We start from the raw sequence: 12,131 nt of genomic DNA on the forward strand, positions 1-12,131 counted from the left end.
GCCTCAGCTTCAGGATCTGTCCTTCCAGGGAGCACTCAGGGCTGATTTCCTTAAGAATGGATAGGTTTGATCTTCTTGCAGTCCATGGGACTCTCAAGAGTCTCCTTCAGCACCATAATTAAAAAATGAAATCCTGAAATGATACATGAACTGAAACACAGCCATCCTTCAAAATGTGCACTGAATTTTGCACTGCAAGTACTGTAATGTGTACCAAAACATATAAAGCAAGATAAAGTGACCATAAAATGAATGTTAACAAAAATAACTTGCAAAAGTGTGTTACATTAGGCAAAAATGTATACAAAAATGTGTGTGTTAAGCTCAATCAATGATAAAAATTTGTGGAATTTGGCCCTAATATGATGAGTTTTCATGAGTTTTTTTTTTAAAAAAAAGAAATTGCAAGCTGATGTGGAAATGTGGAGAAATGACCTTAAATCTGCAAAGATGAGAAATGGAGATTAACAAAAAAAATTACATCCCTATGCTTTACTATTCTATTAATATAATTACTTGCAGTCAAAGTAGATGTTTCAAGAGATCAATGATCAGGATCTGTTTCTAAAAGTTTTTTAAAAGTTTGAGAAAGCTGCTTTTTCATTTATTACTTTTATAAATTGCAGTTGTGTGGGGCCCTTATTCAGACTGGGATCATGCCTGTTTTCCTGATTCATGCTAGCCAAACTGAATCTGTTATTGGCACCACATACAGGTACCCTTACAATACCTGTGTGTTTTGCTTTGCAGAGTGAAAATAAATTTGGGGAGAGATTTTAAAATGTGATTGAAACATGTGAGAAAGGGTTAACTTTCACTCCAAAATACCGTTATCCTAATCCAGCATCGTGTGTCTGCCATTATTATTATTATTATTATTATTAGTATTTGTTCCTATTCACAGACACACACCCTCCCAACATCACGTCTTGTTGGGCCTCAATGCTGATGTTCTTAGTATTCCGGAAAGTGAAAAATCCTGACAAAATTTTTGAGTTGTTTTTTGTTTAGGTCAAAGTTGTTGAGTTTTTTGGGGGAACGTTTTACAGATTTTGCAAAATCCACCCGTAACATGGGTTATGAAAACACAGTTACCTTCTAAGGCAGGGGTCAGCAAACTTTTTCAGCAGGGGGCCGGTCCACTGTCCCTCAGACCTTGTGGGGGGCCAGACTATATTTTTTAAAAAAAATTGAATGAATTCCTATGCCCCACAAATAACCCAGAGATGCATATTAAATAAAAGGATATATTCTACTCATGTAAAAACACCAGGCAGGCCCCATAAATAACCCAGAGATGCATTTTAAATAAAAGGACACATTCTACTCATGTAAAAACATGCTGATTACCGGACCGTCCGCGGGCCGGATTTAGAAGGCGATTGGGCCGCATCCGGCCCCCGGGCCTTAGTTTGGGAACCCCTGTTCTAAGGCATATATCATTACAATGTCCAAGGGCTCCTGCCCTGCAAAGATAGCTCCCAGATGAGTTGTTTTTTTTTTAGGGGACACACAGATGTAAAGAGAGTCTGCTTGATATTACAGCTGCTGGCTGCTAACTCCTCCCCCAACTCACTTCTTCATTCAGCCTGCCTTTCTCTCAGCAGTAGCCCCTCCCTCTCAGACCATGTGCTCTAGCAGAGCACACAGCCACACCCACAAAAAACTCACGATCAAATCTCCAAACAGCTCAGACAACCAACCAGTCTTAAACCAAAAGACACAAGCTCACTCTCTTCAACCTCCTCCACCTCTGTTCATGAGCCCTGGTCATGAGCCCCCAGAAATGACAATCAGCTAAGTAGAACCCTTGTCCTGGCATGACACTCATCCAGTAAGATTCATTCATTTGCCTGGCTCCATTTTGCATAAAGTCATGTCTGAAATGATGAAACCATTGCACTTAGTTGCTATCTCCTTGGAGGTTTCAGGCTTGGGAAACTGGTGAGCCATCAGGGATCCAGTCCCTTATGGTTGTCAAACTATTGAACAACAAACAAACCTGCTTGAGACACCAGGACGGGCAAAAGAGGATGGCATAAAAGCAGTGAAGCCGCTGGGGTTAAGGAACAGCGTGGCACCATGTATGGTGTTCATGAGTAATGTCTCTAAAATTCATTCTCCCATTAGTTGTGCATGAGTTAGAACATTAATTTCTTCTGCACTAATTGATAATGTGCTCCGGAAAACTGAATGCATCCTGTAGGTAAGTCAAAAAGCAGATGTGTGTGTGAACACTCCAATAGATCTTTGAGAGATGGCATTCTTCCACAACCAAATTGTTATGGCTGATGTGAGAATAGCTGGTGGCATCACAATTATGGTGAAGGAGTTATGGGGAATTGGCTTCATTCTGCACCCAAATTTCTCTGGCACCTGAATTGGTTTTCCACGTCAACCGTGTTGCACGGTAAACATTGGTTTATTTCTTCACATAAATGCATAAAACAGCTATGGGATTTGCCGCTCAAGAAGTGCCAATGATTGCAGGACTTTGAAATGGTAGTGTAAAAATGAAGGGAGTGGCAGGCCACTAGTGGGTATTAGCTACAATAGTTTAATGAAACCTCAAGTTTCAGAGACAGGGTGCCTGCTGACTGCCTGGATTTTGTAGGAGGGCATAACAGGAAATTTAGGTTTCTGCAATTAAAGTGGATTAAAGTGCTCTGTTGTCCTGGTATGACAGCAGACCCTCCAAGTGTCCCTATTTTCCAGGGACATTCCTGATTTAGACAATCCGTGTTTCGGATTTGAACCTGGAATGTCTTGCTTTTCCTTAGGATGTCCCTATTTTCATAGGAGAAATGTTGGAGGGTAGGGAGTTATCCGACCCCCCAAGCCATCTGAAGGCAATCCTGTATAGGGAAGTGGTGTTTTATTAATGTTTAATGTTTTATTATGTTATTATATGGGTGGCGCTGTGGGTTAAACCACTGAGCCTAGGGCTTGTCGATCAGAAGGTTGGCGGTTCGAATCCCCATGACGGGGTGAGCTCCCGTTGGTCGGTCCTAGCTCCTGCCAACCTAGCAGTTCGAAAGCACGTCAAAGTGCATGTAGATAAATAGGTACCGCTCCAAGTAGGAAGGTAAACGGCGTTTCCGTGTGCTGCTCTGGTTCGCCAGAAGCGGCTTAGTCATGCTGGCCACATGACCTAGAAGCTGTATGCCGGCTCCCTCGGCCAATAACGCGAGATGAGCGCCGCAACCCGAGTCGGTCACGACTGGACCTAATGGTCAGGGGTCCCTTTACCTTTACCTTATGTTTTTATATATGTTGGAAGCTGCCCAGAGTGGCTGGTGCGACCCAGTCAGATGTGCGGGGTATAAACAGTAAAAATATCATTATGGAATGGGACATCCCTATTTTCATTGGAGAAATGTTGGAGGGTATGTGACACTGCTAGTCAGTGTAGACAATATTGTGCCAGATAGCCTGATGTGGTTTAAGGCAGCTTCCCATGTTCCTATCACGATTCAGAGCACAAGAGGAGAAACAACATGAACGTTCTTATTTTTCTGCTGCTGTAGGGATGGATCCGACCAGAAGAACCACACAGTAGTGACCCATTTCATTCTCCTCGGAATCCCCAACACTGAAGGCCTCCAGACCATCCTCTTTGTTGTCTTCTCGGCTTTCTATCTCTGCACTTTGCTGGGAAATCTGACCATTATGTCGGCTGTCCTCCTCGACTTTCATCTCCACACCCCTATGTACTTTTTCCTCTGCAACCTGGCCATCCTAGACGTTGGTTTCTCTTCCGTCACCACTCCCAAAATGTTAGCCATCCTTTGGGCACAGAGCAGGACCATCTCCTTAGGGGGGTGCATGTCCCAGGTCTTCTTCTACCATTTTATGGGATGTTCAGAGTGCCTGCTGTATACCGTCATGGCTTATGATCGCTACATTGCCATTTGTTACCCACTGCGGTACATGGTCATTATGAACTGGAAGGTGTGCATCATCTTGGCGGCAGGTACATGGCTCGCCAGTTCCATTCAGGGCATTGTTCTCACCACTCTCACTTTCACATTGCCTTACTGTGGCCCTAACGTAATAGATTATTTCTTCTGTGATGTTTTCCCAGTCGTCAAGTTGGCCTGTGCAGATACCACTACTATCGAAGCTGTGGGCTTCAACAATATTGGCATTGTGGGTGTGACCTGCTTCTCCCTCATCCTCTTGTCTTACGTCCGTATCATCTACTCCATCGCACGGATGAATTCTGGGGAGGGGAGGCGCAAAGCGGCTTCCACATGTGCCTCTCACCTTCTGGTGGTTACCTTCTTCTTTGGACCTTGTGCCTTGATTTACACCCAGCCGTCTCTGAGTGGGGTCCTGGTCACCCCGGTGCAGATCTTTGGCAATGTTGTTACACCCATGCTCAACCCAGTCATCTACACCCTGCGAAACAAGGATGTGAAAGCAGCTCTGAAGAAACTCATGGGGAGGCAGACAGTCCCACAGTTGATGGCACATTAAGGAACATCATGTTCCTAAAGGGTGCATGCTTGGAATAAACATTTTGGCCTTTTATTGAGCATATTACACCGATCCTGGTAGGACTGCACTGGCTACCAGTTAGTTTCCGGGCCCAATTCAAAGTGTTGGTTTTGGTGGTCGCTCTAACAGCACATATACTAAAATGTTGGTTTAGACCTACAAAGCCTTAAATGTCTTAGGACTGCAATACCTCAAGGATCGCCTCTCTCCATATGAACCTACCTGGACCCTGAGATCATCTTGTGAGGCCTTTCTTAGTGTGCTTCCTCCATGAGAGATCCGGAGGGTGGATCCACATCAATGGGCCTTTTCTGCAGTGGCTCTCAATTGGTGGAATGCTCTCCCCAGGGAGGTTCGCCTGGTGCCTTCACTATACACCATTAGGCACCCGGCAAAAGTGTTCCTCTTTAACCAGGACATTGACTGACTGACATCCAATGCCCTTTTAAAATGTGTGTGGGGGATTATTGGGTTCTTCTTGTTTTTGTATTTATTATGCATTTTGTGTTTTTATGATGTGATTTTATGTTGTGAACCACAAGACCTGTGAATATAGGGAGGTATACAATTTTATTAAATAATGATAATTATTATTATTATTCAGTGTCCTCTTCAAATGTAATCATGAATGTATCAGTAGTATATTGCTTTCTGCAGCACATGGTATGGTGGTCAAGAATCTTGAGATTTCTTCTTTTTCCTATCATTCTCAATATAGTAATGGTGCTGTTAGAACACCCTTTGCCAACCTGGTGCCCTCCAGATGGCTTTGCACTGCAGGTCCCATCACCCTTGGCCAAGCTGCCTGTGGTTGATGGGAGTTGTAGTCTGGAAGGAACCAAACTGCTCTAGGATGGATTAGACAGTTGCACTGCTGCCCTGCCAGTGAATTCACTGGAACCCCCATTCTTTTGAATGCTTGAATGCTGCTTCCCCAAACTTGATTCCTCAAGTGAAGGCTTCCAGATGTCTCTGTGGTTGGATCCAGATTAAGTTAGTCACATTTACGTAGGTTTCTGTTGAACTCAGTGTGATATGTTATCCAAGACTATCTTGAACCTCTAGACTAATCTGGATTGAACTCCATGTGACCAAGAACCCAATCCTGAGAAAGATAAGCAGTCTTGCAACTATATATAGCCTATTTTCATTGGTTTTTATGTGTTGATATGTTTCATGGCATTATACACTGTTGTTCTGGGGGACACGCTCTGGTCAGACCTCACCTGGAATACTGTGTCCAGTTCTGGGCACCACAGTTCAGGAAGGATACTGACAAGCTTGAACGTGTCCAGAGGAGGGCAACCAAAATGGTCAAGGGCCTGGAAATGATGCCTTATGAGGCATGACTTAGGGAGCTGAGTATGTTTAGCCTGGAGAAGAGAAGGTTAAGGGGTGATATGATAGCCATGTTCAAATATATAAAAGGATGTCATATAGAGGAGGGAGAAAGGTTGTTTTCTGCTGCTCCAGAGAAGCGGACACGGAGCAATGGATTCAAACTACAAGAAAGAAGATTCCACCTAAACATTAGGAAGAACTTCCTGACAGTAGGAGCTGTTCAGCAGTGGGATTTGCTACCAAGGAGTGTGGTGGAGTCTCCTTCTTTGGAGGTCTTTAAGCGGATGTTTGACAGCCATCTGTCAGGAATGCTTTGATTGTGTTTCCTGCTTGGCAGAGGGTTGGACTGGATGGCCCTTGTGGTCTCTTCCAACTCTGTTGATTCTAGGTGAGATTCTTGCATTGCAGGGGGTTGGACTAGATGATCATTGGGGTTCCTTCCAGCTCTTCCATTTTATGATTCTATGTTATGATTAGTATTTTCCTGTTCTTGCATGTTTGCATTTTCATAATATTCTTTTAAAACACTTTTTAAAAAGGGATATCTGTGAAAGCTGTCATTGTCAATCCCGAAAGGACTGCAATGATGATGATAATGATGTGTTACACAATATACTTGAACTGTTAAGAGCTGTTTCTTATATAAGCAATCAAAGACCCATAGGGATACGATCTCTGGGGTCTTAGACAGCCCAATTTACTTGAAATAGTAACATCTCAAAGAAGTTTGCTTGGAGATGACTTTTTTCTTTGTCTCTGTGTTTCTGGTATAATAGGGCTTTAAGGAATATAAATACATTTGGGGTTGAAGGAGACAGAGAGAGGCACCACATGGGGCCAGAGCCACAAGCAATTCTGAGGGGATCCTAGTGGGTGCAAATGCCTCATGCCAGGAGGAACCAGAGAGCATTCAGCAACTCTTAAAATGTCAGCATGTGAGAGTGCCTGAGCCACGTTGTGTTGCGGATGTGGGTAAGGAGGAAGGGGCAGGGACGAGAAACATAGAAGAGACAACGAAACTGTGGCAGTTAAAAAGGTGAAGAAAGAGGGACGCGGGGAGGAGGTAGAGAGAAAAGGGGCAAACTACAAGGGGAAATAGTGCTGCTTCGATGAAAATAATGAAGAACAGAAAAGGGGAAGAATGACAGTATGGAAAGAGAGCCGGAAAGTGAGAGAGGGGTGAAAAGGCTGGCAGGAATGGAAACTGTACAAGATAAAATAGGAGAGGAAACTCTATAAGGGAAGAGAGTGGATATAGGAAAGACAGGAAAGAGGGAGAGAGGGAAAATACAGGCAGGGGAGAACATGTATAGAAATCAAAAAAAGAGTTTCATCCTGTGATGAAAGGAAGCAACCAGACTCTTTGAGTAAGGTCTGCAGAACAAGAGACCTTCTGGGGTTCTGCAGACTTCTGGGTCTGAAGGTAGAGTTAGAGCCGACATAACGAAGACCATGAAAAGGATGTCAGGAATACCAGAGCTGAATGCAACAGTAGCAAAAGAGGATTCTTAACTTAAGAAGAGTTGGACTTATCTTCTGAACAGATTCCATCTTTGGAGAGCAGACACTTTGAGATAAGGTGTTTTCCAATAATTTATTAGACCAAGTCAAAAGATCTTCTCTTAACTGCCTAGCTGTGTTAACATTCTTCTTAGCTTTAGAGGCAAAGTCTGTGGTTGAGATACGTTTGTGCTAGAATAAAGGGCTGAGATCAAGAGTTACTGAAGCTCACCATCATCTCTCAAACACAGAACGATCTAAGTTAGGCTGCAAAGCATCTTAACACTATGTAGAAAAAATTCTGAAAGAGGAGATGAAGCTGTTTGTGCACTTATTTGGAACCATTCTAATTAACAGGCCAGTAGGTAACTGGTTCCTAGTGGACAGGATGAACATCTTGGTTACTGTTCTTTATTAAGATGGATAACCAGGGTGCTTAGCATGCCCCTGTAGAGTAAAATTGCATCCTTTAATATATATGTGTTCATTATTTGTTTGGATTCTGTAGCATCCCCATTAACAAAATCTTGGACCAAAAAGATTTGCATGTTAGTGTGGTGGTTAAGAGTATGAGTCAGGAGATCCTTGGTCAGCTCATATATGATCCTTCTGCGTGACCTCAGGCGAGTCACCTTGTGACCTAACTTGCTGAATTTGTTGTAATGTTAATACTGATAAAACACTTTGAAATCCTTGGCGGGTGTGTGTGTGTGAAATATACAGAAGAAGAGTGGCTTGACTTATATCCAGAATGCCTTTATCTAATCCCTGAGCAACACAGCCACAATATCTGCCCTCAAGTGAGACCTGCAACAAACTGCTTTAGTGTATTGCCACTCAAGCCAATGTGAAACGGGCCTGATGTTGCTTTTAATAGTGTGTGGTGGAGAAGGGGCACCTTTTTCAGCCCCTTCTCACCCAAAGGACCTTTAACTGCTACGCTATGTGGTATTAAAGTATGCTGTGCTTTACAGAGCAATACATTAGTGATCCTCATACAAGAAGGAAACCAACATTAAGGGCAGGTCCACACCATATATTCAGAGCATCTCCAATGCACATTTAAAACATGTGACCCAGTCCTGTGGTTTCTCCCTCACAGAGCTACAGTTCCCAGTACCCTTAACAAACTGCAGTTCCCAGGATTCTTTGGGGGAAAGTCATGTGCTATAACTGTGCGTTGGTTGTTCTTGAAGTGTATGGTGTAAATCTCCCCTAAGAAATTACATCGAGGGCCCGATTAGTTCATGACTCATAACTTTTGTTCTGCATGTTGTTGTTGCTAGTTCTGTTCTTCACCCCTTACTTACTGACTATGCCCATGATTTTTACATTACAGAGATGGAATACAAAAATCAAACTCCATTGACTGAGTTTGTCCTTGTTGGCTTTCCATACCCCAAGAACTTGGTGGGTCCTTTATTCATCTTCTTCCTGCTTATCTACTTACTGACCCTCCTTGGAAACCTTCTGATTTTGTTGGTTGTGATGTCCAATCCCCAGCTCCACAAGCCCATGTACTGGTTCCTTTGCCACCTGTCCTTCTTGGACATGACGGTCTCCACTGTGATTGTCCCCAAGGTGATTGCTGGGTTTCTAGAGGGTGGTGGGATCATCTCCTTTGGGGGCTGTGTGTGTCAACTCTTCTTCTTCCACTTCCTGGGCTGCACGGAATGCTTCCTCTACACTCTGATGGCTTATGACCGTTTCCTGGCCATTTGCAAGCCACTCCATTATGGCACCATCATGAACCGTAGGACGTGCCTCTTCCTCACCATGGGTACCTGGCTTGGTGGCTGCCTTCACTCTGTGATGGAGACAGCCCTTGTTTTCCGTCTCCCCTTTGGGTGGAGAAACCAGGTGAACTATATCTTCTGTGACATCCCGGCAGTGCTGAAGCTGGTTTGTGCTGACACGGCACTCAACGAGATGATAACCATGGTTGATGTTGGCCTTGTAGCCACCACTTGCTTCTTTCTCATCCTGACTTCCTACGTGTACATTTTATCTGCCATACTGAAAATCCGCAGCACTGACGGGCGCCGGCGAGCGTTCTCCACCTGCTCAGCTCATCTTACTGTGGTGGTGACTTATTATGTGCCACTTGTTTTCATTTATCTGAGACCAGGATCACAGGATCCATTGGATGGGGTAGTGGCTGTGTTCTACACTTCACTGACTCCACTTCTGAACCCCATAATCTATACTCTAAGGAACAAAGACATAAAAGTTGCCCTTGTAAAACTGATGGGGAGGACACTCTAGTATAGAACTCTGCGTGGCCCATGTGTTAATGGATTGCAGCGCAGGCTGGTAGCTGCCATGGAATCCATCAATGTGAGAAGCTACTGTATTCTTTGTAAGCAATTGTTTGCTGCATAGCCTGATGTAATCATCTCCCAGGAATGGGGATGAACCTTGTGAAACATCAGACACTAGAGTGAGTCTGGAGTCCAAACTACAAGAAAGAAGATTCCACCTAAACATTAGGAAGAACTTCCTGACAGTAAGAGCTGTTTGGCAGTGGAATTTGCTGCCAAGGAGTGTGGTGGAGTCTCCTTCTTTGGAAGTCTTTAAGCGGAGGCTTGACAGCCATATGTCAGGAATGCTTTGATGGTGTTTCCTGCTTGGCAGGGGGTTGGACTGGATGGCCCTTGTGGTCTCTTCCAACTCTATGATTCTAGCAGTGACCCAGGACACCAAATCAGAATCTACAGGGCCATTGACCAAGAGGCCACTGATTAGGTACCCAATGAATATGAAATGAGATGAGAGGCTGTTGGGAGATGAGAAGCTGCTGAACCAAGTTCCATATCTATTAGCCATGATTGCTATGCTGGGCTTTCACAGTCAGAAGCAGTAATGCTTCTCAATACCAGTTGCTGAAAACCACAGGAGGAGAGAGTGACCTTGCGTTCTGGTCCTCCTTATGAGTTTCCCGCAGTCATCTGGTTGGCCACTGCAAGAACAGGGTTCTGGATTAGATGGGCTATTGGCCTGATCCAGCAAGCTCTTCTTATGTTCTTACTTTAGAACCAGACCCAGGACCCTACTAATAAGAATCTTTCCCTGGGTTTGAGGAACTGAATGCCTCTCACACCATACCAGAAGTGGCCACTGAAGCAACATGGATGGAGCTCTGTTGCTCTCCCAACTTACTAACAGAGCGCTTACCGAGAAGGGAAGGAAGCTTGGACTGGTGCAGCATGTGGTGTCAGGAGCCTTGGATAGGCCCCTCCGCCATGCACTGCACCAGGCCAAGCTCTCTGCGCATCACATTTCCCCTTTCACTCTCGGTGATCTGCTGTGCTGGGAAGCCAGGAGAAAAATGGTGCCTCACTGGCTACAACTGCACTGCATGATCAACTCAAAAGCACAGGGAATGCGAGGGGCAAGGCACCAACCTTCATGCTCTTTAAAAGTCTGTAGTCATCCAAAAATGGGGACGGAGGACAAGAGATGTGGCCAGGAGGCAGATGCTAAAATAATAATAATCCCAGAGTATCATCAGAGGAAGTTGCTCACTGGAAGATGTGAGAGGTTAGGACCTCCTACAAGGACCGGCGGTGTTTGTTGTTGTTTAGTCGTTTAGTCGTGTCTGATTCTTTGTGACCCCATGAACCAGAGCACGCCAGGCACTCCTGTCTTCCCCTGCCTCCCGCAGTTTGGTCAGACTCATGTTGGTAGCTTCGAGAAACACTGTCCAACCATCTCATCCTCTGTCGTCCCCTTCTCCTAGTGCCCTCAATCTTTCCCAACATCAGGGTCTTTTCCAAGGATTCTTCTCTTCTCATGAGGTGGCCAAAGTATTGGAGCCTCAGCTTCACGATCTGTCCTTCCAGGGAGCACTCGGGGCTGATTTCCTGAAGAATGGATAGGTTTGATCTTCTTGCAGTCCATGGGACTCTCAAGAGTCTCCTCTAGCACCATAATTCAAAAGCATCAATTCTTCGGCGATCAGCCTTCTTTATGGTGTTACTTCGCCTCAAATTTCCAGGGGGCAGGATGGTCGCTAAACCCAAGCAACCTTTTTCTGTAACAGAGTCTTGCTTTGACCAAGAGCCTTGCTTTAGCCCTTTTATTATAAAAACACATTTTAACAAAACAGGATGGATTAGAAAAGCAAATAAGGATGAATTAATGTATAATTGATTTCCTTTCTCTAAGGTCCACCATCCTGATCTTGAAGCAGGCAAGGCCACAGCTGCTTGCTTGACTGCAGGGCTGGAAAGAGTCATCACATTTTTCTTTAAATCTTTGGTTTAATAAAGTTTTTTCCTCATTTCCAAGAAATTGACTTGTAAATTAAGGGGATCTTGGGGTGCAGTTACACCTATGGTTTTTGCCTCCATTTGTTGGCCATTTGTTACTTATCTGACAGATGGGGATGGTAAGTCCCAATGAAATGAAGCTTTCTTTGGTATCCATAACATATGTTTTCTGTATCAGGTTGGGTTTTGTTGCAACATCTAATTCACGGTGTGGTCTCTTGAGAAGGTGCTTTATTTTATGAGGTAAGGCCATGAACACCATTTGCGGAGGGTTGGTACAGTTTCTCTCTCTCATCTTTTTTGTTTATTTAATATCAGATTTCTCACGGGATTGTTATTTTATTTTTATTTTAACTTCATAATAAAGTCTGGAAAATTTAAGAAAAAGGTCTACAGACCTTCTGAGCTCTGACATGCACATGTCTTTCATCCACTTCTCACATACAGTGGTACCTTGGGTTGCGGACCCGATCCGTTCCGGAATGCCGTTCGCACCCCGGAAAGTCTGCATCTCCGCAT

General features: G+C 44.3%; 2 protein-coding genes across 2 annotated transcripts; both read left to right on the forward strand.

Moving 5' to 3' along the window:
- The first annotated feature begins 2,257 nt into the window (after positions 1 to 2,257).
- Positions 2,258 to 4,479, forward strand: LOC118095592 (putative olfactory receptor 10D4). The gene is made up of 3 exons (XM_088654812.1): positions 2,258 to 2,293; positions 2,961 to 3,017; positions 3,547 to 4,479. The coding sequence occupies exons 1-3, from the start codon at positions 2,258 to 2,260 to the stop codon at positions 4,477 to 4,479; spliced, it is 1,026 nt and encodes a 341-aa protein (XP_088510938.1).
- Positions 4,480 to 8,682: 4,203 nt separating this feature from the next.
- Positions 8,683 to 9,606, forward strand: LOC118095593 (olfactory receptor 10G6-like). The gene has a single exon (XM_035136839.2). It carries the CDS (start codon positions 8,683 to 8,685, stop codon positions 9,604 to 9,606), a length of 924 nt encoding a protein of 307 aa, XP_034992730.2.
- The last annotated feature ends 2,525 nt before the right edge of the window (positions 9,607 to 12,131 follow it).

The sequence above is a fragment of the Zootoca vivipara genome, chromosome 12 (genome assembly GCF_965207765.1).
Source record: "Zootoca vivipara chromosome 12, rZooViv2.hap1.1, whole genome shotgun sequence".
In the NCBI taxonomy this organism is placed as follows: Eukaryota; Metazoa; Chordata; class Lepidosauria; order Squamata; family Lacertidae; genus Zootoca; species Zootoca vivipara.

Coding starts and splice junctions, on each gene's coding strand:
- LOC118095592 (XM_088654812.1), top strand. CDS start 2,258: ATGGCATTCTTCCACAACCAAATTGTTATGGCTGAT. Junction 2,294..2,960: donor ACCAAATTGTTATGGCTGAT/GTGAGAATAGCT, acceptor GTCGATCAGAAG/GTTGGCGGTTCGAATCCCCA. Junction 3,018..3,546: donor GTTGGTCGGTCCTAGCTCCT/GCCAACCTAGCA, acceptor TCCGACCAGAAG/AACCACACAGTAGTGACCCA.
- LOC118095593 (XM_035136839.2), top strand. CDS start 8,683: ATGGAATACAAAAATCAAACTCCATTGACTGAGTTTGTCCTTGTTGGC.